We start from the raw sequence: 27,929 nt of genomic DNA, 5'->3' as shown, positions 1-27,929 counted from the left end.
CTTGCACACGTGTATCTCCCTACTCAATGAACATCCATAGTCACTGTTGGCTAAACGTACAAAGGTTACTGTAATGTCAGACACATGCCAGAGGGAAGTGTGGAATACCACATTAACATAATCCATAGACAACTGTCCCATTTACAAACATTGCCGTTCCGGGCTGATCGCCACAGCGCTGCAGGAGCACATGACTGCTTTTGCTTCCGCTGCGCTGCATGAGACTAAACGGAGGAACTACAACACAATGACGGTCCTCTGACGGAAATACTTATCCAAGAAAAATGGGTGGTTGTCAGATTTTGGCATGACTCGCCGGGACAAATTATGATGCTTGAACCTGAAACATTCCTCTGCTCTACACTAGGCAAAGGCTGACAGCTTACATTGCTCACACAGTTACAAAATGTGAAAGTATTGTTGTCTTGTCTGACCTGCTGGCCTCCGAGTGCATGTGTCAACAGTTTGCTGTGTACTGTGAGAACTTCTAATAATTCAGTGGGTAGAGACTTGATATGGGAACAATCTATTGGAATCAGACTTATGAAGACCCTGCTGTGGTGTTTTAATTGTCCTTCTGAGGAAGTTGGGGTTCAATCTAAACAGATTTACTCCAGTGTTAGTAAGGGAATATGAGAATAGGTTTCCTAGGCCTTTTATAAACAAAACAATATAGCCACAACGTTATTTTCTAAAGCAATGAGGCCAATTCTTCCAGTAGTAACTTGCACAGAAATTAATACAAAGCAACCATTGGACAAATATTTAAAGTGTTCAGTGTTAATTAGATGTTTTATGGTAGTTGAGGCGGCTAACATGTTTCCCTCTCACCCGCTCGGGTTGGAGTCTGTGCAGACAGTCGGAGTGATTGTTTTGATAGTTATGTGTGCATAAGCCGGAGAAGAGGCTCTTACTGCATTTTGGAAAAATACAAAATACATTTTTACATTTACAGCTCGGTTTGTGCGAGTCTGCGCTGTCAGCTGTGTTTTGAGGGATCCATTGTTTTCACTCGCATAACGGGTATTTTAATTAGTCTGTCTTTGGAAATTCCCTGTGTGTGTTGTGGTTTGCGTTGGACACTGCAGACTCCCACAGCTCCCAGACATTTCGCAACTTTTTTACACATTGGCTACATTCCAAAAGCAGAGTCATGTGTGGAAACTTCAGCAGTTTCACATTTTCTCATCTGTATTTTGAAGCATAAACAACCTCTCCATCTCTCTCTACTGTTGTTTCCAAGTCTCTGTCATTTTGTCTTTTGGATGCTAGTTGTGGGTGACCTTGGCTGGTAACTACAGTGCCTACTCATTAAGTAGTAAAGATGAATGGATTCATTATAGCAGGGGGAAAAAAAACGAGTGGGGCCAATTAGTGGTAATTAACAGCGGAGAGGGCGAAGCGCTCTGGAGGGCACCCTGACCCGGGCTGTGGAGGGGGCAGAGGGGAGCAGGGGGCGTGTGTGTGGAAGAGATTTAGGTATATATGTGCGGAAAAGTGTGCATTAGGAATGTGTGGGAGGTTATTATAGGTGTGTGTATGCGTTATATGTAAATAGGGGTGGTACTAATGTTTAAATGTGTGTATATGTGTCTTATGGGAATGTGCTTATGTGTGTGTGGATATGAGTATTAAGCTTACAAGTGGGGTTTGTGGGTGGTTATATGATGGTTAAGATGCATGTTATATAATTATGTACATTGTAAGGCAAAGCTGTAGGTGTGTGGCCTTGCACACATTCCTGCGTGTTGACAGATGGGAAAGTCACAGGGGGATTCGGCACGTTTGAGCATTTAGAGATGACCGAGGTCAACAGCCGGCAACACCTCTCTTTGACTTTTGACCCCTGATGTGATGTCACTCCCCCTCCAGCAGCCCTTTGGTGTGGCCAGGGAGCTCGTTAGGCAAAGGTCTGAGAATAAAAGGCCCTGAAATGCCAAGTCAATATACCATCAGCGCTAATGAACTTTTTGTGATGATTTTTGTTCTTAATTGGGTTTTTTTTTGTGCTGATCTGCAGTATTTTAGCATCTCAGCATCAAGGAGAAATTCAAGGTTGTTCACCGAGAGACTCTCTTACTCTCCCTCTGTCTCTCTTTCTCAGCTCCTGTGCTTGATTTATTCACCACTCCTAGCTCCCGTTTTTTTTTTTTTTTTTATCAGTTCTTGGTTGAAATTGTCACAGCCGTGTAATCCTTTGGGTGCCACTAGCTGGGAGAATCACACGTGACCACGCAGTCGGTGAGATGGGTGTATGTTTGTAATGGTATTGGCGGTGGGGTGTCTAAACAGTAGGTACCGGGTCTTGTGTCCAACATGGAAATCCTGGCAAGTCAATAAAGCAATGTTTAATATACTAGGGAGGAAGGCTGTGTTGTCACTTTAACAGACATGTTAGAATTGGCAGTTAGTGAGAGAGAGCATTTATAGAGGCTGGAGGTTTTTTAAGGTATTTTGCAAAGTGCTGGTAAAGTGCTGCTTTCATGGCCCCTGGAATTGCAATTCCTGGTAAATGGATGGTTTGAGGAGTATACAATGTATTAGAAGTCAATTGTGCATGGGAGGGCCTATTTTCTATATCGCTAGTCGAACAAGTGTGTCACTGTGTGTGTGTGTGTGTGTGTGTGTAGCTGTTGCATCTCTGCCTTCGTGGCACACACACACACACACACACACAAACGCATTCAGACTGCACATGCCCCCCCTCCATCTATTCCCCTGTTGCTCTAGCGTCTCTCTGCTCCATCATGTGCAGGTTTGTCTGTATGGTTAGGTTGAGGGGGGTTCACTGTGGGGGCCGCGCCGTACATCAGAAACCATTACCCATAATGGCCTCTTTCCCCACACCCCGCATATCTATTCCCTTTCCCTCTTTGACATTTATTTTATGACTGCTTACATATCAAATATTTAAATAAACAGAATCAGGGGCTTCAGCTGAGGTTTGCCCGGGGGTGACTAGGGAGTTGCGGCGGAAGGAGAAAGAGGATGGATGATGACATTCATTTCCGAAACGAGGAAAGAAAAAAAAACAGCGTTGGGTGGAGTGATGGGTGGGAGGAAAAGCAGCAGCGGCAGAGAGGAAGGGGGAGAAAAAAAAAATGCTTCGCTTGGCTCCAATCAAAGCGAGGAGGGCGGCATGTTTTTCCGCTTACGCTTGGCAGCAGCGGTGACAGACGTTTGTGTATGCGATTGCGTGTACGGGTGGAGCATGTGCACATTGTTGTGGGGCTCATCCGTCCGCTTTTCCTGGGGATGGGAGAGAAGGCCCTTGTGGCTCGTAAAAAGCAGCCGCTGTACTGAAGCAATATCGCGGCAACCGCCAAGGAGATCAGAGCAATGACGCAAAGTAACAAAGGGAAAAAAACAAGAAGAAGAAAAGAAACAAAGTGTAACGCCGCAATGAGAGCAGGTAGAAAAACAAAGGACAGAGAGAGGGAATGAAGGTCAAGATTAGGAAGATCTATCTATCGTTTCCTCAGGAGAGGAAGATGGAGAGAAGGCAGGCGAAGAGTGTGAAGGGGAGAGGTAGAGATGGAAGGGGATAAGGAGCAAGGTGTATAGATATATGTAGAGAGACAGAGTGGTCCTGGGATGCAGGCGGCCAGTCGTGTGCTGGCTGGTGTCGGTGGGAGGCCCATTACTGTCAGGCTAATCTTAAAATAATTAATTGCGAAGTCGACTCTTTTTAAAGAGTATTGTAATTGAATCCTAAATTAGGCTTGGGAAAGGGGACGCGTCCTGCTTTGCTGCAAGTCTGTTCCCATTCTCCAGTCATACACACACACACACACACACACACACACACACACACACACACACACATCAGTGTGTTGTGCGTGCAGAGGCGGGCAGCAGGAAAAAAAAGACAACAGGCAAAGGAAATGCTAATGAAATGCATATTTGGGGAGAAAGGGGCCATCTATAATTTAGCTGTGCTCTTTGAATGTGAATGATGTGTGTGCAAGCGCTGTGATTTATTTTTTGTTGTGCAGAGGGATAATTCTGTCAGAGTAGGCTTTTATTCTTGTAAACAAATGTGGGGAAAAGAGCAGAATAAAAGTGGAGTAATAAAGTAAACAGAATGGTATGAATACATTTAGCTGCTGGCATGAATAATTTGTATAGGGGATGGAGGGGTTTGATGAAAGAGAGATGACAGATATGAGAGCTGTGATATTGCCTGATGAAATTTTGTGTTGGGCCTCCGATTTTCTGGCACTCGTTTGTGTGATGGATTAGTGCTGTGTATCTTTTCCTTTCCCACACCCACACAAGTAGGTAGAGCATAGCCTCATCACAGACATATGAACACACCCAACATGCACCTTATAAACCCTCAGGTCTTACAAGGCCCTTTTGCACTAGCCTCCACGCTGAGGCTCTGCTTAAAATGAGCACCTCAATGTGCTTTCACTTACACACACTGCTGCCCACATGGCTTCTCCTGGAGGACCCCTGCAAAACTGTAAGCTATAGATTTTTCTGGATCAAAGCTCCAGGAAAAGGGTCTGCCCTCCATAAACGTCAGCCCTGCTCTATAACTCTGGCAGGAGCCAGGGAAGAAAGATGGCACAGGGTGTGAGGTCAGGGAGACAATTCTGCAAGGCAATAATGCAGTCAACAGATGCCTTTTTGTAAAAGCTAAAAAGTTAGAAAACTGCATTAAATTGCTAGATAGTTTAGGCCCTTACTTTAAGCTATATAAACTCTTTATGTCATAGTAAGTGTACATTGAGTACATTATTTAGGGGAAATTTGCTTCATTTTACAATATTACAATATTTGCTCAGTGTTGACACAGAGATTACTGAATTAAGTATAGATAGGAGTTGCAGTCAGTCAAATTGCTTATTTATTTCCTGTTACACTGTGCCGCAATCTCACCTCCGCAAACATACAAGAACCAGTCGAACCGCTCTGCCAACATGTTGTCCCTTGCTGATGTTCACCTCCTAATGCACTGGGTTGTGCACTTCAGGTTCAGCTTTATTGTCATATGTATTAAAATGATGGTCAGAAATGAAATATTATGAAATTCTTCAGCTCTGGCACAAGAATCTGGCGGCATCTGTATGAAAAATCAAACGCTCCTCATGCTGTTTTCCAAATGTTTGAAACCTATTCAACTCCTATTTGGCCCAGATCTGACAGCTATAAACTTGGCTCAGCACATCCCATTTTCTCCTGGCTGACTGCGATGAATAACAGCAGAGCGGACAATATTGTGGTCTAGCTGAGCACGGCTGACTCTTCTGTCTCTGTGATCCCTCTATCAATAAGGAACACAGGCCTGTCAGAAGGCCTGCCAACTGTCTGGCTGTCCACGCAGCCTGCTCTCTATGTAACATCTGGACACAGATGGTACACACACACACACACACACACAATAAATACACAGACACATGCACACCTTCCTTTACAGAATCGGACACATGGTTAAATGTGTGTGTTGCAGCCATAGAATCGGTGGCCTCTCCTGGGAAATATGTGCATCCCTTTTAATATGTCTGGCCTTTAATAAGACCTGAACATAAAAGGTCGGTCAAGGTTCAGTGTGTAAAACAACTCATGTTCAGGGTACTTATTCTGTCCATAGACGGGCTTGCTCTGATTTAGATGCTGAATATAGTCACATATTTAACTATTGTTTAATTTTCTTTTCTCATATAGTGAAATCATATTGAGGCTGATGAAAATGATGGATACTACACAGGAGATGTACATAGTCACAATCATTTTCAGCGTGATCATGTCTAAATCTAATTAAGGCCCTATAACAGCAAATATCACTCAATTATCTCAGTCAAATATCATTCATATGGTCTGGCACATTCAGTCCACTGTAAACATAGCTGCCCTGGGGCATAGCTATAATGAGAGTGAACGGTGGAGTTAAGTGTGAGTCAGAGGTGAGTATGTGCAGTCAGGACATGCATCAGGGCTCCCACAGGCTCTCATTGATCGACCCTAGCTCCCCTACCTCATGTTCCCAGCCTGCTTCGGTGATTGATTCCCAGTCAGGGCCTTGGAGATGGGAGCTTCCCAGAGGGTGACCTGGAGGGGCTGCGGGGGGAGGGAAGCCTATTTGCAGGGCCCCTAACCCAGGTCGAGGAGCCCATTTCTGGGAAAGCCTTCACAGCGGGGTGGAAAAGTGGAGGCTCACATTCATTACACGAGAAAATTAAGGCCACGTCTGCTGCTGCTGCTGTGACTGCTATAGTGAGGTGGGGGTAAAAACAAGGTGGGGTGGTGGTGGAGTGTGTGTTTAGTGTATGTATGCAAAAGGTGACGAGATATTGGTGTGTAGGGGTTTGGGTATCTATATCCACGACTTCCGCTTTCTTTGTGTTGGAATTGATTTATGAGGACTATGGTTAACTGCTCCTCAGATCTCTGCAGGGTAAATCCAGACAGCTAGCTAGACTATCTGTCCAATCTGAGTTTTCTGTTGCACAACTTTTGAACGTACACATGTTCCACCAAAACACGTTCCGGTCGAGGCTATTTTACAGTGGCACCGGATCTCCGTTTGGCGCTTAGCGCCGCCCAAGACAATTGTGATTGGTTTAAAGGCATGCCAATAAACCAGAGCATGTTTTTCTCCCATCCTGGAATGCTGTGTGGACTAGCCAGACCCTCCTCCGCAGTGCTGTGGAGGAAGGTGTGGCAATGCGAGACTAGGGTTTGGGTGGAGAGAATACTACCTTAACATGCTATTACACAATCTGCCATAGACACACACACACACACACACACACACACACACACTCTCACACTTTCTATTATAACTGAAAGCTGGAATCCTTTTTTTTGGTTCCACTTCCACTTATATGTTCAAGCCTCTTACCTGCTGTGTTCCCATACACGCCGCCGGGCGTCAACAAGCCCCTCCGTGTCACTTTACGATGGTAAGGTGACATAAAGTAAAGCGGAGGTGGGACATGTTTTTATTATGAAAATCAATTTTTTTCTAATTAACTTTGTAAATTTCCCGCTGAGCTATCAGACGTGGGGGCCTGGTGTGTCGTGCCGAGTCCGATAATGAAATCAATTTGGTTCAAATTGTTTCAGGTGACTTTTAATGAGTATCTAATATTCGCCTGAGGAAGAAAGGTCAGGATATCTTTTTGTTATAGTGTTTTTGTTTTTAAGTGATGGAACACCCGCAGGAGAAACAGAGATGGTTTCACCCTGGAGGACTGGGCAGTGCTCCAAAACAAACAGCCTGTATGTAAATCCTTTTTTTTGGTGGGGAGCCTCTTTAACTGCACCACGGGTATGACCTAGTTTGACAACTTGCTTTTTATAGATATAGTATTTTTACTATTGATTAATTCCGGTAAAAAAAAAAATATTGGAATACTACACCTGTGTTTCGGGAGCGCCAAACAAAATCAAGGAGGAAAGGTGGAAAAGAGCTTAATAACAGGGACGGGGGATTATTGTGGTCTTGCTTTTAGATGGAGGTTTCACTTTCATAATTTACTCTCCCTCAATGGCCAGCCTCCCAGCCTGAGGAGCTCGTTAAGCTTTGCCTTACAGGGAAGACTAATGGATGGCAGAGAAAGCCCCCACAGGACCCTTTAGCAACGTTTCTGTTGGTCTGCTCGCTTAGTATTCACTTATGTATTTTCACCCTACTCTGAGCACAATATCATGAATAACCATTGCTAATTCATAAACACACTTGGCGATACGGGACCTCGTTCATAATTATCCAAGCTGTAGAAACGCAGTTCCTCTCCAATACCATTCCATTAGCAAAGGTGGTGATTTCCTTGAATAAAGGAGGAATCTAGCCTGCATATTTAATACTAGCATTTCGGCTCGGCTCCGGGAGACGTGGGAAGCAAAAGGGCAGCACATTTACTCAAATAGCCTGTTCTCCCTCTTTGGGGCAGATGGAGTTATTGTTATTTTCCTCCCTCCAGCCCCTTTTTTTTTTCTCTCTTTCATTTGGTTGTGTAACAGCATCTCTCTATGGGGTTCTGCGGGCTGGGGAAGTTAGAGAGGAGCGCATTCCTCTCGTTCCACCACAGCCTTTAGATGAAATGGGGTTTTTCAGCTGCCCCCGCTGTCTCAGGGTCGCAGCAGACAGGAAACACACAGGACTGAGAGACAAGAAAAGACTGGGAATGTGAAACTGTGAATTTGTTAGAAGAGAAGAGAATGAGATTTTTGATCACTGACCAGACTCTAACTAGAACCTGTGCAGGTTTATCTTCTTTTTCAAATAGCTCTTCTCCCTTGTTATACAGTGGGAATCTGAATGAATTCAGTCTTGGAAAACTGCATCCTGGCAGGAGAATTGACTAGCAAGTTTGTGGTCAGTGTTTTTGTTTCCTCTACTGTTTGCAGATGATTGCATTTTATTTGTTTTCATCCTCTAATGGTGTGTCGCAGGCATGTCAGCCACATCTTGTTTTATCATTGACGTTTTCTCTCTTTTTTTTTCTGTCCCTGCCGCTTCTTTACCTCTCAGTCTTGGCGAAGGAAAAGGGCTCTGGCAACCCCGCGACCCCAATCTCACTTGAGACAGATGAAGCAGCCTCTCCCCTTCTCATGCCCCCCCCCCCCCCCCTCCCTTCTTCTTCTCTTCCATCCCCCCTCCTTCCCTCAGTAAATTATGTCTTTGTGCTGGCCGTGACGAACCGAACCCTCAGGAACTTTTCCTTATGCACACGGGAGGGGCGTGGAAAGGGTGGGTGGTGTAAATATTGGTGTCAAATGCAGAGGGCACACCGATCAACAGCTCCGAGGCCGACGCAGGAGAGAGAGCAATTATGTGCATTGCACCAAACACAAAAGCACGCTGATCGGCCGCATAACAACCGCCTCTTATCTGGCTTCTCTCTGGCTGCCTTTCTTCTCAACTCACATCATCATTGCCAAACAATATAGTGTTGTGTACATATACGTTCCCCCCCCCCCGGTCTCCTTTACAGCTGTCGCTCCCTACACCTCTCTTTCCTCAAATAATTTCATGTCTTCTCTTTGCTAGCCAGCCTTCATGCCTAGCTGCATGTGCCATCCAGGCATATTGGGCTGAGGAACGGCAATTTGGCTCTGCCCAGCTCCCCATGGACCGGTGCTACACTTCACACTGTCATTCATTACGGGACTTTTTACTAACAAGGCGTGCGTGCTGAGATGCAGGATGAGATTGTGTTTCAAGACATAATTCACTGAATTTGGTCCTCTTAGCGATGCGGCAGTCACATGGGAACGCTGCCATGCACACAGCTCAGCTACTTCACGACACACTTACACAATAAGTTCTGTTTTTAGGACGGGGGTAACTTGAGCCTCCGTCAAGGCTGAGTGTTGTGTGTTGTTGTCAGCATTTAGTTAGCTTGTATCTTGGCAGTGAAATGAAGTGATGGACCGATACTAAAGAGTGATCTATTCCTCATGGAGGCCGGGCAGGGAGGAGTTAACAGTGCGCTGCTCCTCTCCTCTCTGCTTGATGACATCAGTATTGTCTCTGCATCCATGAAATTAATTTTTCTAATCTTAGTCAGCAGGAGCGGGGGAATTTGCACACATTAATATGGAACTCGATCTGTACTCGCCCACTGCTGCAGTCTCTCTTCTCCTCTTCCTCTCCATCTCTCTCTCGCTCTCTCTCTCTCTCTCTTCTTCTCTTCCCCTCTCTCTCTCTCTCTCCCTCCCTCTCTCCCTCTCTCTTTCTCTCTCTCACTCTCCTCCTCCTCTCCCATCTTTTCTTTTTCCACCCTTTCTATTTCTCTTCTGTTTAAAACAGTAGGCCCAAATGCACAGGGTTTCAAGCCTGAAATGCAGAGCTTTGTTCTGGAGGCCGAGGCACCGCCAGGCCCCGTAGTGTAATACAAATGGGAGAGTGCTCTGCTGCATGGTATAAATAAAACACATAAAGACAAGGCTGATTGTCCCAGCAGACCAACCAGCTCTGGCTGCAGCATGTTGATTCTCCAGAGACAGACGTGGCACAGAGGATAAAGAGGATCCGTTGACAATAATTATCCTTATTTGTTTCTCCTCACAAATACACACAGGCTAAAATGGTTTCATTACACAGCTGGCATTCAGCAGTCGTCCTTCCAAGAAAAAGAGAAGATAATCAATACCAAAAAGGCATCTTGGGGCTAATTTTCATACACAATCAGGTTTGATGCGTCTTTCAATGGTTATATTCAGAACCATTTTCACTTGGCGCAAATTAGTGCCAAATAGCTTTCATAATACAATAGTTGAAATATATGAATCCTGCTGTTTTTGTACAGTACATCAAACTGAAGACTCCAGTATAGTAGTATCCAGTTAGCTAAGTACAGCACCAATACTCACTGTTGCTGCTAGTTCATTGGGCCAGATATTTTTTTTTAGAAGCTGTTGCCTATCCAACAGGAAAGCTCTGTTGTTCTAGACAGTATTAAATGACCAGGCGATATAATGGATCATAATTGTTCACTGAACTGCTCTTTCGAGGTGCAAACTATTTCAGAAGTAGCCGTCGCGCAATAAAGCAGCAATTGTGTTCCATAAAAGACATATGACGGAGCATCTTTTATTACAGCGTTCGTTGTATGAAGACAATCGGGCTGCTTTGAGTCAGAAAAACTAGAGGATCGTAGTGGAAACACCTCAGCCCTGAAGGCTGGTGTGTAGCAACACTGATCTCACTGTCTTGTTACTACACCAGCTAAGTGGTTGAGCCTATCACTGTTTCGTGTGTGTGTGTGTGTGTGTGTGTGTGTCAGCCCAGTTCGAACACGTTCATTCACCACGGCTAATAAATCAGAAGATTAAAAAAAGAAAGAAATTCCTGCAAAATTAAAATGGAATAATAACCATTTACCAATATTGTTTTATGTTTGTTTGATCCCAGTGTGTGTCTCATAATCCACATATCCGAGCCTTTTGTGTCGAGCATTTTGTCTCCTTCTGATTAACAACTTAGCATATTAAAGCGAGAAGAAATAAAATCATTTTTGCAACATAAAAATGCTGCCGATTGAGCTCAGAAAAGCAATTTAGCAGGTTTCACCCCACAGTAATTTCACCCATGTTCTGTTTTAATGGTTTTGTTTTGCAACAAAAAAAAAGAAAACGAGAGTCAGAACGCTGGAGAGGAGTTCCTAAATTGAATTTTAAATTTAGCAGTTGAATTACTATTGTCTCCCATGCCTCCTGCCCCTTCCTCCATTGAGTGGCGTGCCCAGATGAACAAAAGTGAAAAACACATTTGAAGAAAATAAAAAACAATTTTTGTGTATTCCCACTAGTTTTTTATCTGCTGTCCCTCCTGGCGCAAACACGATTCACTCCGTGTCACATTCATAATTTTCTTCCTAAGTACAGCCATTTCTCTGAAGGGAGAAAAAAAAATAATGTTTCAATTTGTCAAGAATTGTTGTCGTTTTTTAGGCCTGGTGGTATGAGGGAAATGGTGGGCATATCTCTAGGAAAAGGCTGCAGTGGGCTGAAATCTCATTTAGTGGAACTTGTCATGAGAGCAGATATGAGGCTCCGTTTGGGGAGGCGGAAAATACTCTTTTTTTTTTTTATTTTGCCTCTGTGGACAGGTGTGGATAATGCCATGTGTGGAAGATGGACCAATGTATTAGATAGCTCTATATCATTGCATTGTGGCTGCTTTATTTAAGAATTTCCCACAAGTGTGAGAGAGTGGGAGAGAGATGAGAGATCAACAGTGAGTACATTTCTGTGCATGTGTGTGTGTGTGTGTGTATGTGTGTGTGTGTGTGTGTATGTGTGTGTGTGTGTGTTTAATCGAGAGTCCACTTCTCCACTCCCAAAACTCTGAAGTTGTTTTCTGTGTTCAGTGCCTTTCTAAGTGCAGCAGTTAACGTTTTTTTTTTTTTGCGTGTGTTTACACTTGGCAACCATGTGAGGGGATTTACTTGTGTTGCACTCAGCATTTTTTGGCAAACGGAGGACCTCTTGAGATGGATTGGTGAACTGGATGGAGCTGGGGAGGAGGGGGTGTGTGTGTCCCATATCAGAAGGTGGCACAGTGCCCTGGATTTTTAGAAACTGGAGAGCATCGCCCTTTTGCTGCAGATATTGCGTATGTGTGTGTCTGGCTTGTGGCGTGTTCTGAGTGTAGAAACATTTTAAGCAGGTCATGTGTTGCCCTCCGCTCTACACACCACACCATTATTGCTACATTAGAAGCATATGACCACAGTCAGTTGACAGTCAGTCATAGCACATCAAAAAAATACTCTACTTTGATATTCAGTTAGTTTTAACTCTGTATAATGCTCAGTTCAGATGCACTGAATGACTAAATCTATTTTAGTTTCATTCTGAATTAAGTTATTAGATCACTCTCGCTATTTTTCAGTCAGGCTCTTCATCGTTTTAGGGAACAATGAGGCAGTTTTCCCAGACAATATGATGATTCAAGGTTTTATCTTCAAGAAAAATCCAATGTGGAAGATTTTTTGCTTCTTGAACTTAAAGTTCATCAGTATTTCAAAAATACAAATGATTTTTCTATCAAAAACATTTTTAAACAGGTTTCATATCGCAATTGCTCATGACTTTAATTATCCCCTAATGTGCTTTACTCTAATGCTGGCAATCATTTTGTCAGATGAGATGTCAGTTCAGCCCAGTGCTTGAATATTTCATTTTAAATCAGTACTGCTGGTGAACTCTAGCTTCGGCAACATAGGGAATGCTTGACTTATTAGTTGTTTCACACATGAAAGAGGGCAAGATAAAGAGTACAGTACATGAGCTGGACTACAAACACGCATTAACACACACACACACACACACACACACACACATAGACAAAAAGGCATTTTCTTTCTTAGTATAAGACACACACACCCACATACACCTCCATGCTGTGAAATAACTTTTACACACACCAGAGTACTCATGTCTCTCTCTCTCTCTCCCTGGCTTTCTTTTTCTTGCCTCTCTCACTACCCTAACACATGCTTTCTCTTTCTCCTCCACACTCTGTGAAATAGTCCAATGTACTCCACGCACATGCCTCAGTAGACAAAACCACTTTAAAGCGAGAGCACAGTAACCGTCAGCACGTAACCCGCTAAATAAAGTGCTCCCATCCCCTGACATGTCTTCTTGATATTAGCCTGGCAATATGAGGCAACGGCAATTTCTCCTCTACACTAGATGAGGTGATATTGAGTTGGGAAGAGGAGAGGGAACTGAGGAGGGAGCTGGTGGTGGTGGTGAAGAAGGGGGAGGAGGCGAAAGGGGGTTAGTTGGAGATGAGAGAGGAGAAGTGAAAGTGCGTGTGTCTGTGTGTGTGTAAGGAACAGTAAGAACAAAATGTCATAAATCACAAATGATCCTACATGGTGGAGACAAAAGGAAGAAAGCATGAGAGGAGAGAGGGAAGATAGAAGAAGTCCACATTATCTGCCCAGCAGACAGACAAACACGCTGCTAAGGGTGACGGATTAGCATTAGCCTGCCGCACTATACCAGAATTTTCCAATGGCTCACTGAGACCCCAGACAACCTCTAAAAAGGCTCTGAAATACTTAGAATGGAATAAATCGCCCTTGACACCTTCTCTTTCTTCTCTTTGATTTTGTTTTGTGTTTATATAAGACACTAGCTCCCAAGGTGTAGCTTTGGAGAGCAGGCACTTTGACTTCACTGCCCTGATTTCCCTCCTGGGTTAGAAATTTCTGGTCACAATCATAATGCAAAGTTTGAATCCCTGCCAGACTCTCAACCCTTAGCTGTTCTCTTGTTTGAATTCAGAAGCACATAAACTCAAATGTAATTATCAGTGTTTCTGCCAGTTTTCTGTAAGCAACAACATGCAAACAAGCAAGTGAGTGGGAGCGCTGAACGGCAAACTGCTGGGCTGTGGTTGTGGGAACAAGGCCATAGAGTTTTTATTGCTATGGCTTCCCATCGCTTTAAACAACATTTACAACACTTTTAAAATCCTTTCAGACATTACAACAAAGATACAAGCTTTAGGTTTTAATTAAATCATTATATTTTGGCCCTCCTCCAGCAAAGTTTGCTCCTGATAGCTATGCAATAAACATCTTTGCTTACTTAATTCCATTTGTTGTTCATTTATGACCTGTACACATTAATTCAAGGCTTCTACTCGCTGTGCAATTATAAAATAAATCAATGGTTGATGTGGTTTGGAGTGTCTGCACTAAGTGGACTTCTGTCCAATTTGGCAGATGCTAGATAAATTCATTTGAACGACTCTTAGCCAATCACAATGCACCGTTGTGAGTGATTGTGAAATATTAGCCAAGAAAGAAATGCTGATGACATCATGAATCTCTCTTTTCCCTTCTACAGGTGTCCTCCATGGACTTCATGGCTATGAAGCGCTCGCAGCTGTACAGCATGGGCAACAATCCCTACTCCACCCCACAGCAGCCAGGGGGCGGGCCTTACCCTCCTAGCCAGCCATACACATCACCTCCTCCACACAGATATCCAATGAGCATGCAGGGGAGGGGGCAAATGGGCATGGGCGGTATGCAGTATCCTCAACAGCAGGTATGTCAACAAACCCAAACGCTAAATTTTTTGTACGTGTGCGTCTTAATTGTGATTCATGAATGACTTAGCCTCCTCTGCAGCGCCGATCCAGATAGTGTAGCTTGTATTTAAGCGATATTGCTATGGGACATTTGCTTCTCGTGGTGAACATTCTGCAGCGATTTCCCCCTGAAGGATTGGCATGTTCAATTTGAGATGCAGCCCAAAATACCAGGCAGCACATCTCACACCCTGGCATGTGGTGGTGTCACTTGTGTTCATCACTCAGTTCCCCCTTCGACTCCCACTGGACCGAGATGGGTTTGATGGTCTGTGTGTGTGTGTGTGTGTGTGTGTGTGTGGGTGGGGGGGGGTCTGTGTTTACTATATATGTTTCCCACATTAAGGGCAGAAAGTAAACTTCTGTGTGTGTGTTTGTATCACAGTCTAGTTCCATTAGTGTAGTGAAACAGCAGTACTGAGCGGCATAGCAAGAGAACGGGGGAGTGTCCCCTGCTGTCACCGCCTGCTATATTTAGTCAGCCTACACTGTTGGTCTGGACTTGGACACCTCTTATTTGGGCGAGCTAGCTTCCACACATAGCAAGACCACAGAAAGAGAGAAGGTAAACACAGATAGACTGACAAACTTCTTACAATGTCTGAAATATTGTACGAATGTGCGTACATGCAGTAGCAGAGAAAATTGGTGTGTTATGCTCATGTATTTATATGCAGATAGAGTCTCTCACCTACAATTTTAACATTAATTAGTGAAGATATATGTTGTTGTAACAACAACAACAACCGTTGTATAATTTCTTTTGTGCTTTTGAGGAGCTTTATAATTTAAAAATTACATTTATATTTTTTATTAATGTATTTATTTTTGTGTGTGTGTGTGTGTGTGTGTGTGTGTTTAAGAGTGAATGTTAAAAAAACAGATTACAGCAATGGCCAAAAAGGTGTAGGCTAAATACAGAACTTATTAAGCTTACCCTTATCACAATACCAAAAAAAAAAAAAAAAGATATAGAAATAATAATAACACAAATTGCCAAAGAAGTTTAATGTGTCATGCTAAACCACTCATTTACTCAAATATAATTCATTTTGTCTCAGTGGTCACACTGAGCTCTGCAGTCCTATTAAGGAGACTTTATCTTAGACTGCATTACCCAAGCTGCAGGTCTAAACCTCATCTGACACATTTTGATGATGTCAACACACTCACAAAACAAGCAGTACTGAGCTTGCTCAGGGGTTTTGCGGTATGAAATACACACAGTTGGGAGCGAGCGGGGGTGTATATGTGAAGACAGGCTGTGCATAGAGAGTAATGTCGACGCATAATGACGTACAGTCAGTAACGCGCGCAAAATGACATCCCTGGTACTGCTTTGTGATGAAATCCTCGGGCGTATTACATAGCCCAAACGTAGCGCTATGGAACGTAATTAGTTCAAATAGAATTAGTTGTTCACTCTGGCTATAGCCATGGGAAATGCGCTTCTAAAATTTCTAATTATCTGGCTCTGGCTTTAAAAGCAGCACCACCGCATTGCCTATCTGCAGCCGGTGAAATCTAGCTCACAGTAATGAGTTCTGAGGAGGAGGTTTAATTCCACACTCTCAGATGAGCGTAATGAGCCTCACCTACAGAAAAGCGGTCAGGGGTCTGATCAGGGAGGAGAGGGGAGGGCTAAAAATGAATACCCCAGATGTGTACTGCAAAATTTACTGTATATCAAGTCTTAAAGTAATTATGAATTACATATCAAAAGATGCACCAAATGCAGTTCAGATGGACATGATTGCAGCTGTTTCTGGAGATGGAGCAATCAGCCACCCTTTCTTAACCTCAGATGTTATTTAAACTGCCCTGAGATTAGCTGCAAAGAACATTCTCACCGTCTGCATCAGCAAGGGGGATTGTGGGTGATGTAAGACACAGCACACACAATCCCCCATGATGCATTGCGCTTCAGGGCTGAGACCTCAGTCACAGTCAAGCATGCTGGGATGTTGCCAGGCAACGTGACGTCAACAAAGATATGTGTGTACGTCCATCTCTGTGATTTCCCCAGGACTGAGTGACTGTGTGTGTGTGTGTGTGTGTGTGTGTGTGTGTGTGTGAGTGAGAGTGTGTGTAGGGGGTTTTAGCAGAGGAACAAAAGGTCCTCTTTGACTGCCTTTCATTATTATGATTAAATCCTGCAAAAATAAAGCCCCACTCGTATTAAGTAAGAACTCCACAGCAATACATTTCTTCCAGTGGAGATATTGGATATAAGATACATAGGGGCTCACCTCCGTCGTTTTCATAAGACTCGCACATTTGTGTCAAAATTCATCTTTGTTACAGCTTGGATATATGTTACAGATGCACTTACAATCATTTTGATGACACCTGATTAGGTATTTCATTTTTTAATCAAAGGGTAAGTTATTATTTTCTAACTTACCCTCAGTGATAGGGGTAAGATAGAATATCTAGAATCCAGATTTTGTGTTCCCATTACTCAAGAAAACCCACAGACCTGTCCGTTTTTATTGGAACTACTTTCCACTGAAATATTTGATCCCTATGAAAATTGTTGTGTATTGTGTATTATCCAGAGTAACAGGGACAATGGCATTGTTTGATGCTTTGGATTTCTGCATGGGTATAACCACAAATCATGTCAAACAGCTATTATCATTTCTGTATATTTGTTTACACCTTAAAATAAGATTTGATGTGTAAAAGATTTAATATCCACACAGTGACATTTACACACACAAACACACTAACTCCTACATGCTATATTGATACATTCAAATATCAATAGCTTGTGCAGCAGAGGTAGAAAGCTGAGAGCTTATACAAAGACCTCTTCTATCGTTCATAGAAACAATGTGACTGAACTGCTACCTTAATCTGGCTGTTTACAGTGGTAGAGTTATTGGTCTACATGAAAAGGTGCTCACTGTCTGTGTAACCCAGAGGCTATATGTGACCCTTCAGTCCAGGTTGAGTCATTGTTTACCTGTTTAGGCCCTCAAGCTTAATGTCTGGAGCTCTTTCTGTCTCTTCAGTCACTTACATGCTTGCACAGACGGTATACCTATGCACATGTTGACGTGATCGTACATGCACTCTCACACACGCTGTGACACAATCTTAACAGTGCAGTTCACTACCAATTCGGTACTCTTCTCATGGCCTCCTTTCCTTGATCCAGCAATCTAAGGCAAGCACAGACACCGATCTTACTGTTGATGTCTCAGAGAGAAAAAAAACCTTTCCTACCAGCCTCCAGCAAATAAGCCAAGAACTTGCATTAGGTGTAGTTAGTGTCATGCTGCGTCTGCGTGCATGTCTGTCAGAGACAGAGTGTGTCACGAAGGGTTAGAGACAGAGTGTGCATGTGAAAGAGCGTAAGAGACTATATGTGTGTGTGCGTGGAGTGATGGGAACCAGAACAAACACATCAGCAGAAGATAAAGAAATAAGAAGAGGAGGAAGTAGAAGAAGGACGTGGGTGTCTTAGGGATGACACGCCACACGAGAAAAGTGTCTGTTTGGGAAGTGGAATGAAGTTGAAAGCAAAAAGAAAAGGAAAAAAAGGAGAAGAACAAAATTCCCCGCCAATTCTTAGCGTAATTTCCTGTGATTTAAAGTTGGCAGACAGAAAGGAAAGGGAATTTGATGGAAACATTAGTGTTTGATGTGAAAAGAGGGGAGGGTTGATGGAATTGGAGACAGAGCAGGAGGAAAAAAAGATATCCTGGAAAATGAAAGAGAGAGAGAAATAGTAGTAGAATAGAAAGAATAGAAGGTGTGTATGTGTGTGTGTGTGTGTGTGTGTGTGTGTGTGTGTGTGTGTGTGTGTGTGTGTGTGTGTGGGGGGTGGGGGTGGGGGGGTAACGTGTCAAGGAGTCAGGCAGAAACCATTACCAGTGTTGGCTGTTTGTTCCTCACACACTGGGCCAACTTAATAGAAGCCAAGCATTTAAAGTCAAGTGGAAATGTGGCTGACCCGCCGCCTGGACGGTCCATACAAACCACAACACCCCTTCACACGCCTGCTGTCCTTCATGCCTTTGTTTACCTTTTTTCAAGTCACACTATTTTTTAAAGCTTATTTTTCAGGAATCATCCTTAATCAGTAATGATCAGCAGGCAAAACAAGAATATAATACATCTGTATTCTTTAAAAAGTCTGTATTCCATTCAACTGGGCAAGCTTTGTACATTCCTAAAAAAATTCTCTTGTCCTTTTGTTTTTATTCACTTCATGTGTTTAATGTTTGCAATACAACAACATGTTTTACAGTGGTTTTAAAAACAGCTTAAACCACTAAATTAAAATCAGTGTCATGCAACTCTCAACTATGCAATTTATTGCTTTTCGAAAACAGTTCTAGACATTTAATAAAGTTATTATTTAAACTTAATTGTTAATAATAAAAAAAAGTCATATATACGTTAATTTTTAGCATTCTAATGTGTTTTTCAATGACAATCTTATGATTTTTTTTTTTCTTCAAGTCGTTTTTTTTGTTTTTGTTTTTATTATTATTTTTTTTTTTTACATAGAACCGGGCTGGTTAAAGTTAACTTAGTCTCGCTTTGCCAGACCTTCCTCCACAGCGCTGCGGAGGAGGGTCTGGCTAGTCCACACAGCATTCTGGGATGGGAGAAAAACGTGCTCTGGTTTATTGCCGTTTCTTTAAACCAATCACAATCATCTTGGGCGGTGCTAAGCGCCGGACACAAATAGCCCCGGGAAGGAACTTGTTGTTGTGTACATTCAAAAGTTGTTTTAGTCGTGCAACAGAAAACTGTGATTCGACAGATCTAGCTAACTGTCTGGATTTACCCTTCAGAGATCTGAGGAGCAGTTAACCAAAGTCCTCCTAAATTGACCAGACTTTAGAATGCTAACACAAAAAAAGCAGATGGTGTGGGACATGTCGATATAGACTAAAGTTAACTTAACTGACGTTACGCAGAGGTCTGCTGTAGCAAGCGCTAACGTCAGCTATCGTAGCTAACGTTAGGCTCTATGTGAAAAACAACGGCAGAGAGAAACAAACTTACTTGCGGTTTGGGAGTTTCAGGTGAACTCGTCAAAGTCGTTGCCATAGATATATACGGTAAAGCCAGAGGCTTACTGCAGTCAAGCAGTCGTGCATAAAAAAGAGGCGGCCACAGCTCTACAATGAAATGGGATTTTACCCATTTTAAATGTTTTCTGTCTTATGGTATCATAACAAAATAGACCTTTTTCATAGAAGACAAACAATGATTTTAACATTCCACAGTAGGAGAATCACAGGTGTAAATATTAAAATAAATGATGGCTGAATTCCATTTAGCTGCTTCAGTTTCAAGATCCTGGTATTGTGCACGCTGGCTCACTGTCACACCGTCATGGCTTACTGGGACACTTGAATAGAGCGGAGCCGTCGTTAATGTTATTAGCAACACCTGTGCTTTTCCTACTCTGACATTTCAAAATGTCTGCTGTGAACAAGGCCAAGGAAATTGAAGCAGCTAAATGGAATTCAGCCATTGTTATTATTTACAACTGTGCTTTTCCTACTGTGACAAAATGTTTGTCAAAAGACGTATAGCTTGACAGGTCTCTTAATACCTAACAGGAGACATTAAGTAGTAAGTTGTTAAACATTTGACTAAATCGAGCCCTATACTTATTACTAGTTGAGAAACACAGAATGCTAATAATTAAAATTTTATTAGTTAGTATACTTACCATAGCCAGAAAAATAGGGATTGGGCTTTTAAGTTCCTATTAAAACAAAAAGCTGTAAAAAAAAAAAAAAAAAAACCTTGTCTGTCCAAACATCATCTTGTGGACTATCGACTTCAGGGAGTTAGATGGGTAATTTACGACATCGATTGAGCCTGGATGGGGGGGTTCCTCACCAGTGGGGAGAGCGAGGGCCACTTGGAAGCACTTAGGGGCCCCGGGTGCTGGGGTTGTCTCTGGGGTTAATGCAGCCAGCGCTGCTGGCTCTGACGGATGGCTGGGAAGCCCCTATAAATCAGCCCCTCTGCCAGGAAAGATGGAGGGAGAGGAGGGGTGGGGGTACAAAGGGGACCACTCCAGCCTCGTCACGCCCCTCCCTTTCAGGAGGCTCGCTGTTCAAAGTACACATCTCAACCATGCAGATACACACCCGTACAACACACACTTTCTTTCTTTTATCTCCTCCACAACTCCGGACCTGCACTCCATGCTAGCCCATGGGACCCTAGGCATTTTCACCTCACAATTAAAAAAGACATTAAGAGAGAGAGAGAGAGCGAACGGGGGGGGGGTTAAAGGAGGAGAGAGAAAAGGATTGAAAGAAAAAAGGACAACGCTATGGAAAGGCTGATTAATTAAGGGTTCCTCTCTGGCTATAGAATAGATGAAGTTTCAGGATCAATTAATTAGCAAGCTAGCCTACACACGTCAATGGCTCTAATAGCCTGCTCTCATTTGTAACTTTTATTACCCCGCTGCTGTGGAGTGGCTCTCAGCCAATCAGACGCTACGTGGAGATGATGCTACGTGGCCATTAACTGGAAAGTGGGGAGAACAGCCCTCCCCTTTCACAGACCAGTTGAAGCGACACTATCAATTATATCAATGTAAAGTTTGTATATGCTAGATCTAACATTAAGGAAGATAGCAAAACACAGACTTGGGCACGCATTAGTAAATTCTGTGTGCACTCAGGACTAGCATGACATGCACATAATATATAAAACACTAAATTGTGATATGTATACAGTATGATATCACACAGTGGATTATACTTTTTTCAGCCATTAGTAAAATTATAAACCCAGCTGTCGTTTTTTTCTTGGTGTTGCATTATTGTATGAGCCACAAACTCCATCGTTCTTGCACAGGCAGGTGAAGTGATTATGGAATTTGATATAATTTAGTGTTGAATGCAGGCAGTCGGTGTAAAACGTCACAAACAGAGTGTTTTTGAAAGAATCAGGCTCGGCACGCTCTGTGTCTGCTCTATATGTGCCTATTGATAAGATAAAAGAGTAGAGAGATGAAAGTAGAGCGAAACGGAGGGAGTGAGGAAGAGAGAGGAAACAAAGGGATGCTTTACGTCTTTGCCGAGTTACTAGGGGATTAGTCGCTGCTCTAATTGGCTCACCGAGAATTCCTTTCAGTTTTCTTTCAGATTAGAGATAGATTTTCTTTAACACAGGTCAAGTCTGCTCCGGCATCTCGGTTTCTGGGCTTCATTTGTAATGCGGAGAAATGAAGAGACGTGACACACCGTCAACATTTGAAAACTGAGCTGAGAAGGCATAGATTGGCACGATCAAGCTGTAACCTCGATTCAGCCCCTGTGCATTGCTCACATCCATCCATTTGGTGTAAGATTGGTATGAGATGAGAAGACGAAGATGGAGTCCAGTTATATAGACTTCAAAGTACATCTAACACAGTGTATTGACTTGAATATAAGTCACTATAAATTTTGAGATGACCCCACTTTTGCAATACCTTTTAAGATTAGTGCTAAATAAAGTCAAGAAATACAGTCTGTTCATACAATTGAGCTATTTAAATAAAATACTGTAAACCTGTTTAAGTATTTTAAATTCCATTATGCCATCTCAAGAAAATCATAGTAGATAATCATAGTAGATTATTATTATTAACCAAACATCGTGAACACTCTTGGGAGGTTAAGTTGCATTCAGATTACTACTGTTTTTCTCCACAACTACCGGAGAAAGAAGACAGAGAGACAGAAAGTGTTGAATGTTAAAAACATCGTCATCATCATATGTGCAGGCCAATACGGTTTATAGATCTTTTGGGTCAATATGGAAACTTGGTGCTGTGTATGTGTTTCGTTGTTTAGTGATTGTACAGTATGTCTCTTCCATAAAATTCCTATCAAGCTGGTTGACGTGACAGTTAATTCATATTAGTTAATTAAACACCCAGTTGCCAGTTTATTAGGTACACCTAGCTAAAACTAGAGGTGTTGATTCGACTTTATGGTCATTTTGGAGGCCGCAGTTTGTGGTGCTGTTGAACTGTATTGCGTTACACAGAGAGGTGTTTCTCTTATTTGGCCTACCGTCATTGATATAAATGGGGTGGACAAAATAATAGAAACCCCTCTCAGTGCAATGCAATACAGTTCTAATGACCATAAAGTTGAATCAACACCTTGTGTCAGTTTGAAGAAAAGCTGAAACTGAGGGGCTGACACTTCCAAAGGTGTCATGGACAAACATACCTGCCTGTAACCCTCTAACCTCGTTATCCTCACATCCCAACCAACTGATTCATCTCTAACACACAGCACACTATCCACACTGACCTGAAGGAACTCGACAATCCATGGTGTCACTGTCATTTAACACAGCGGCACCTCCGAGCATCCCCATCCAAAGAAAGACAGCCTCACAGCAGGGGATGTCAAATACGAGTATAATCTCTGGCGCTGATGTCGACCGCTAATGGTGAACAAGCGTGTTTCAACTGGAAGCTCCCTTCCCTCCTCTCCCTTCCTCCCTCCATCTCTCCTCCCTGTTCAGATCTAATTGACATGACTCCTACACAAGTTCGAGCCTGTCATCACTGCGAGTGGTGGAAAACGCTGCCGTGTGCCAAAATGATTGATCTCAAAGTAGTTTTGGGGGTATTTTTTGCTGATGTTTACTGTACATGTGTCACAGGCCTTCTTTCCTTCTTCTCCTCTTTGTAATGTAATGATGATTCTGTCAAGACAGAATTTAGTTTGAGTTAGATCTAGCATTAGGTAGCCTTCTCCCCACTAAATGTCAAATATAAACATTGAGAAATTCTGTGTCAAGATACATTTCAAGGGATCAATGATCTATTTATTCTGTCTCGCATTCTCTCTTTGGGAAAGCCTGCTATGACTCCTTCAGTATCAGCATCTGCACCCTCTCTCCCTCGCTCATTCAGATCCATTTTGACCCCCCCTCCCCAATGAATCCCATTTGCTTTTTTTTTCTCCCTCCTTTCTCAATTTCCCCTCTCTCTTCTGTATTTCTTGGCCACAGATTGGGGTCAGGAGTTTAGTAGGGGAAAACATTTGGAGCCGGTGGCACAGGGCCCAGAGCCTCTCGCAAAAAAAAGAAAAGAAATCGCTGTTCACACACACATTACAGAGAGCATTAACCTGCCCTGCTCTGCCTCTCCAAATGTCTCCATTACGGCTGTGCTTGGAACAACAGTGCTAGTCGTAGCCAGCCATCAATTGATGTGAGCAGAAACAGAGAATTAGAAAGAGGGGAAAAATAAAGAAAGACAGACAGGGGGCAGAGAGCAACGTTTGGCAGTCTTCAGAAAAGGATCCAAGATGAAAATATAGAAAAACACGCCTGTGTGTCTAACAGTCGATAGCTACACTATCTACACGCTTTCACTTGCCGTCAGTGCGATGTTGATGTTATCACCAGGTTGATAAGTCACAATCTTTGAATAGACAGGCTTGTGTTTTCATTTGGGAATAAAAAAACCTGTGCGGTATATGAAGTGCACCCTATTTCATACAAACAAAATACCAGCAAATTAATCTGCAGCTTTGATTTTCTTTGTTGCCTGAGTGTGACAGCGTTTCTTTGTTTTTATATTCAGTCTTGGCTTGATGCGTCTAGGTTCAGGTTACTGGCTCGTCATTATTGAGAGTCCTCCTGTATATCACTCCTCCTGTCCCTCACTCTTTCTTCCAGTCCTCCAAGGACAGCTCATCCCTTGAGGTGTCAAGGGCCTCCCGATGTATGAGGTGGGGTAAGAGCGAGAGAAAGAAGAGGTAGAGAGCAACAGAGAGCGCCGTCACCTTGGGGGGGTAGAGATGCGAAGATGATGAAGAGTTCGGTGATGCATCCCCTTTTCTTTCCCTTAAGTTTAATTATGAACCTGTTGATGCTGATCCGTCCCTTCGATGCCTCACATTTCATTAAGGGACTCACCTTCGCCTGCAATTCACAAATCAAAAATGGTGTTCCCATCTAACCCTATCTTCTGTATACAAGAGATGAGTGCACATGGTATTGTCTGTGAGCGGCTAATCTCATCACTACATGGAGCTAAAGAAGCTGGTTGATTTGTTTTGGTCCTGAATGTAATGATACCATCTTGTTGGCTGTGCTGTGAGCTCAGCTCAGATGTGAAATAACGAATGTGTTTCTTTAGACGTCAACTTTATATGTTAAAAAATGAGGAGAGTTGATATTCATATCGCCAGTGGTAGACTTGCGCCCTGTGTTTTTAGACAGGAACCAATTGCTGTGTCGAAGTGTGTTGAAAATGTCTTTATTAGGAGTAACCCCTTGAGATGCAGCATCTCGTTTTCAAGGGGGTCCTTAACAATAAATGAATATACAGTACAATCATAATTAGACACAACAGTTAACAAAACGAAAACAGACAAAAAAAAAACAAACATCATAATCAGTCAGTCATAATCAAAATTTGAGGCAAAGCAAGAATGAAAATGGATATTAATAATAATATTAGAAGAGGCGTTATCATGGTGTTGTAGAGGATTACGGACAGGTACAGTTGGTACTGTAATACGAAAACGGGGCATTTTTAAAGGAGTGGAGAGATAGAATGGATCGAATGTTTACAGGTAAAGTAAAAGTAAAGTGTGTGCAGGGTTCTTAGCAATGATCCGATGGTTCCAATATCTCAACATACACTCCATTAGAAAGCTTATTTATAATTTATAATTTATAGTATTAACCCATATAATACTATTTTAAAAGAGCACTTGTCTGTCAGTTCTATGTGCTTATATTAATCTTCATCTTCCACATCTTGGCCTCTTCCTGCCCCTCAAGCACCTTACATACGTATTTTGTGACCATTGTTGAAGGAGACTTATTTGCCATTTGCAAAAATGGAAAAATGGCTGCCTTGGAACAAACACACCTAACGTGCTACAACAGTTGTATGATTAAGTCCAAGTAAAACAAAATATGTTTAGCTTGGTGCCAAGTTATAAATTAAACTTGTACGGGATTATATATAAATATGTCAGTTTGAATCAATGACGTTGTGCTTTTAGTGGAATGTATGCTAATTTTAGCAAAAGCAGCTATAGGGTATTAAAGCGTTCATCAGTTTCTGCACAGGATATTAATATACATTGTAGTGCTAACAATGTATTCTATCTTTTCTTTTCATCAGCATGCCCTACCATCACTGCAGGGTTGTTGGATTATTTGTTAGTATTATTATTATTATTATTATTATTATTATGAACTGCCTGTTTAGTCATTTCCATCTGTATAGATCAGGGGTGTAAAACAGCAATGTGTTGACCTGAAAACCTGAAAATCAACAAGCAACATAAGTAGGCAATAATCGATTATGGTCTCTCAATGTATCGATGCAGAATCGTCCACGTCCGCATCGCGATGAATCGATGCAATGATTAATTTCGGCACCCCTAATGCATACTAACTCGCCTTTATTTTTGAGTTTGCTTTTGAGGGGCAGAAAATAAATAGATAAATAAATCTTTGGAAAAACCTTTTTGCTTTCTCTTCGTCACGTTTAAATGACAGTGACGTTACAAATGTATAACTTGATTGAAGTCTGACAGCAGTCTTCTTGTACTGTATCATTTCAAGCTAAACTAAAAATGTTAAAGTACAGTATGTACATTTTTATAAACTATAGATTTATAACTGCTAAAACAGTGTACTATGAAAACTAGTGAATAGCAAATAAGGTATTGTATTGTATACTTAGGATGTATTATGGATTTGGGACACAGAACAGGCAATTTTGCTGATTAGCAAATCAGCTGAATGAATTCACCTGATGCAATAACACCTCATGTGTCCCATACTACATAACAGTCTTTATTAGGGATCGACCGATACTGGTTTTTTAAGGCCAATAACGCTCCTGATTATTAGTAGTTGAAGATGAATGAAACCGATAACCGATATTTAAAACCGATATGCATATACAGTGAAAATAAAAAAATCAAGTCAAAATGAAAATCTTTAAGTCAAAATTAAGATTTTCTAATGTTACAAACTCCAACACAAAACTTTGTTTAAATACTTTAAGCAATTATTTAATAAATTAGAACCGTTCAACTTAATTCACAGTAAAAGATAGTCAGATAGTGTTGTAGGAGGGACATTAAGTCAGACTCAGTGGTGAGTGAAACCGAAGCAGAGGGACAGACACATAGCTGTAGCGGAGCCAAAGTAGCGCACCTTTTTTATTTATTGACTATCGGTTATCAGGCAAATAAAACGCAGATACAGATAATCTGCGAACTGCCAAAAACCGGCCCGATAATCTTCGAGGGCCAATAATCGGTCTATCCCTAATCTTTATAGAATACTGTTTGCTGCTATTGTTAAATTCATATGCCAGCAATAATGATACAATACATGCACTCTCAGATGTCAATCAAGCTGTGACTTAATAAAAGCCAACGGTTTTCAAATATTTTTATATTTATTGTTTTGTTTTATTGCGAGCTTTCTTGAGCCATCTCACCGCCTTCCCCGATTTGTTAACATCTTTTGCAGCTGTGGTATCACCTCCTTTTCCTTTCTCTTTTGCATTGTGGGACAATATTGTGCATCAACAGCACACTCGAAAATAAAAGACAAACAAAATTTAAAGTTTTGTCACTTAAAATGAGCGGTGTAGTCATCAGAACTCAAACTACTCCTGCTCGTTAATGGTAATTCGTTAAATACATTCATCTCAGCAGTGGGATCTATATTATCTACCTGTCTTATCTGTCTCATCCTGCCTCTCCCATACATTCCTCAAATGATGTGAGTGTGAAAGAACTTGTTTTCATCATTATGGCACATAACCCCCATCCCTCCTCCAAGACTCTTCTTCCTTCCTTCCTCTGCTTCTCTTTTACACTTGTCGCTGTCGCCTCTTTCTCTCCACATATCTCTCTGTCTTTATCTGTCTCTCTCTATCTTTATCATGTGAAACATCGCTTTATCCATCCCTTTAAGTATCTCAGTCTATAACACCCATCCTCTATCTCCCCTCTGCCTATCTCTCTATCTCTGCCTCTCTAAACATTTTCCTTTGCTACCGTCAATGGATCTCTTCACGTCTGTATCACATTTCTGTTGCTTCTCTTTTCTGTTTTTACTCTTTGTCAGCTTATATGATTCCTTATTACTTGCAACCCTTTCTCTCTTTCTTTTTTATTTCAAGCTGGCACTTCTTTGGTCTGTGGTGGCGTACTAGCATGATCGCATGTTAGCATGATAGCATGCTAATGCTGATGCAGTGCCTGTGTGTGCCTGTCAGGCCTGTCAGAGTGTGTAGGGGTCAGAGTCGGGGTGGTGGCTCTGCTTAGCTCTATGGTTGGCTGATCCCATCTGTCACTCAAAATGGGCGACC

General features: G+C 42.2%; 1 protein-coding gene across 4 annotated transcripts in view; it reads left to right on the top strand.

Annotated features, from left to right (window-relative positions):
- Window positions 1-27,929, top strand: part of LOC116035622 (AT-rich interactive domain-containing protein 1B-like) — a 168,870-nt gene that overhangs the window by 9,714 nt on the left and 131,227 nt on the right. For all 4 annotated transcript variants that reach the window (XM_031278808.2, XM_031278809.2, XM_031278807.2 and 1 more), the window contains exon 2: window positions 14,326-14,529. In XM_031278808.2, coding sequence (XP_031134668.1) covers window positions 14,326-14,529 — 204 coding nt within the window. The remainder of the gene's footprint in view (window positions 1-14,325; window positions 14,530-27,929) is intronic.

The sequence above is a fragment of the Sander lucioperca genome, chromosome 18 (assembly GCF_008315115.2).
Source record: "Sander lucioperca isolate FBNREF2018 chromosome 18, SLUC_FBN_1.2, whole genome shotgun sequence".
Lineage (NCBI taxonomy): Eukaryota > Metazoa > Chordata > Actinopteri > Perciformes > Percidae > Sander > Sander lucioperca.
Note: the sequence above shows the minus strand (reverse complement) of the source record. Positions and strands in the feature narration are given on the sequence as shown.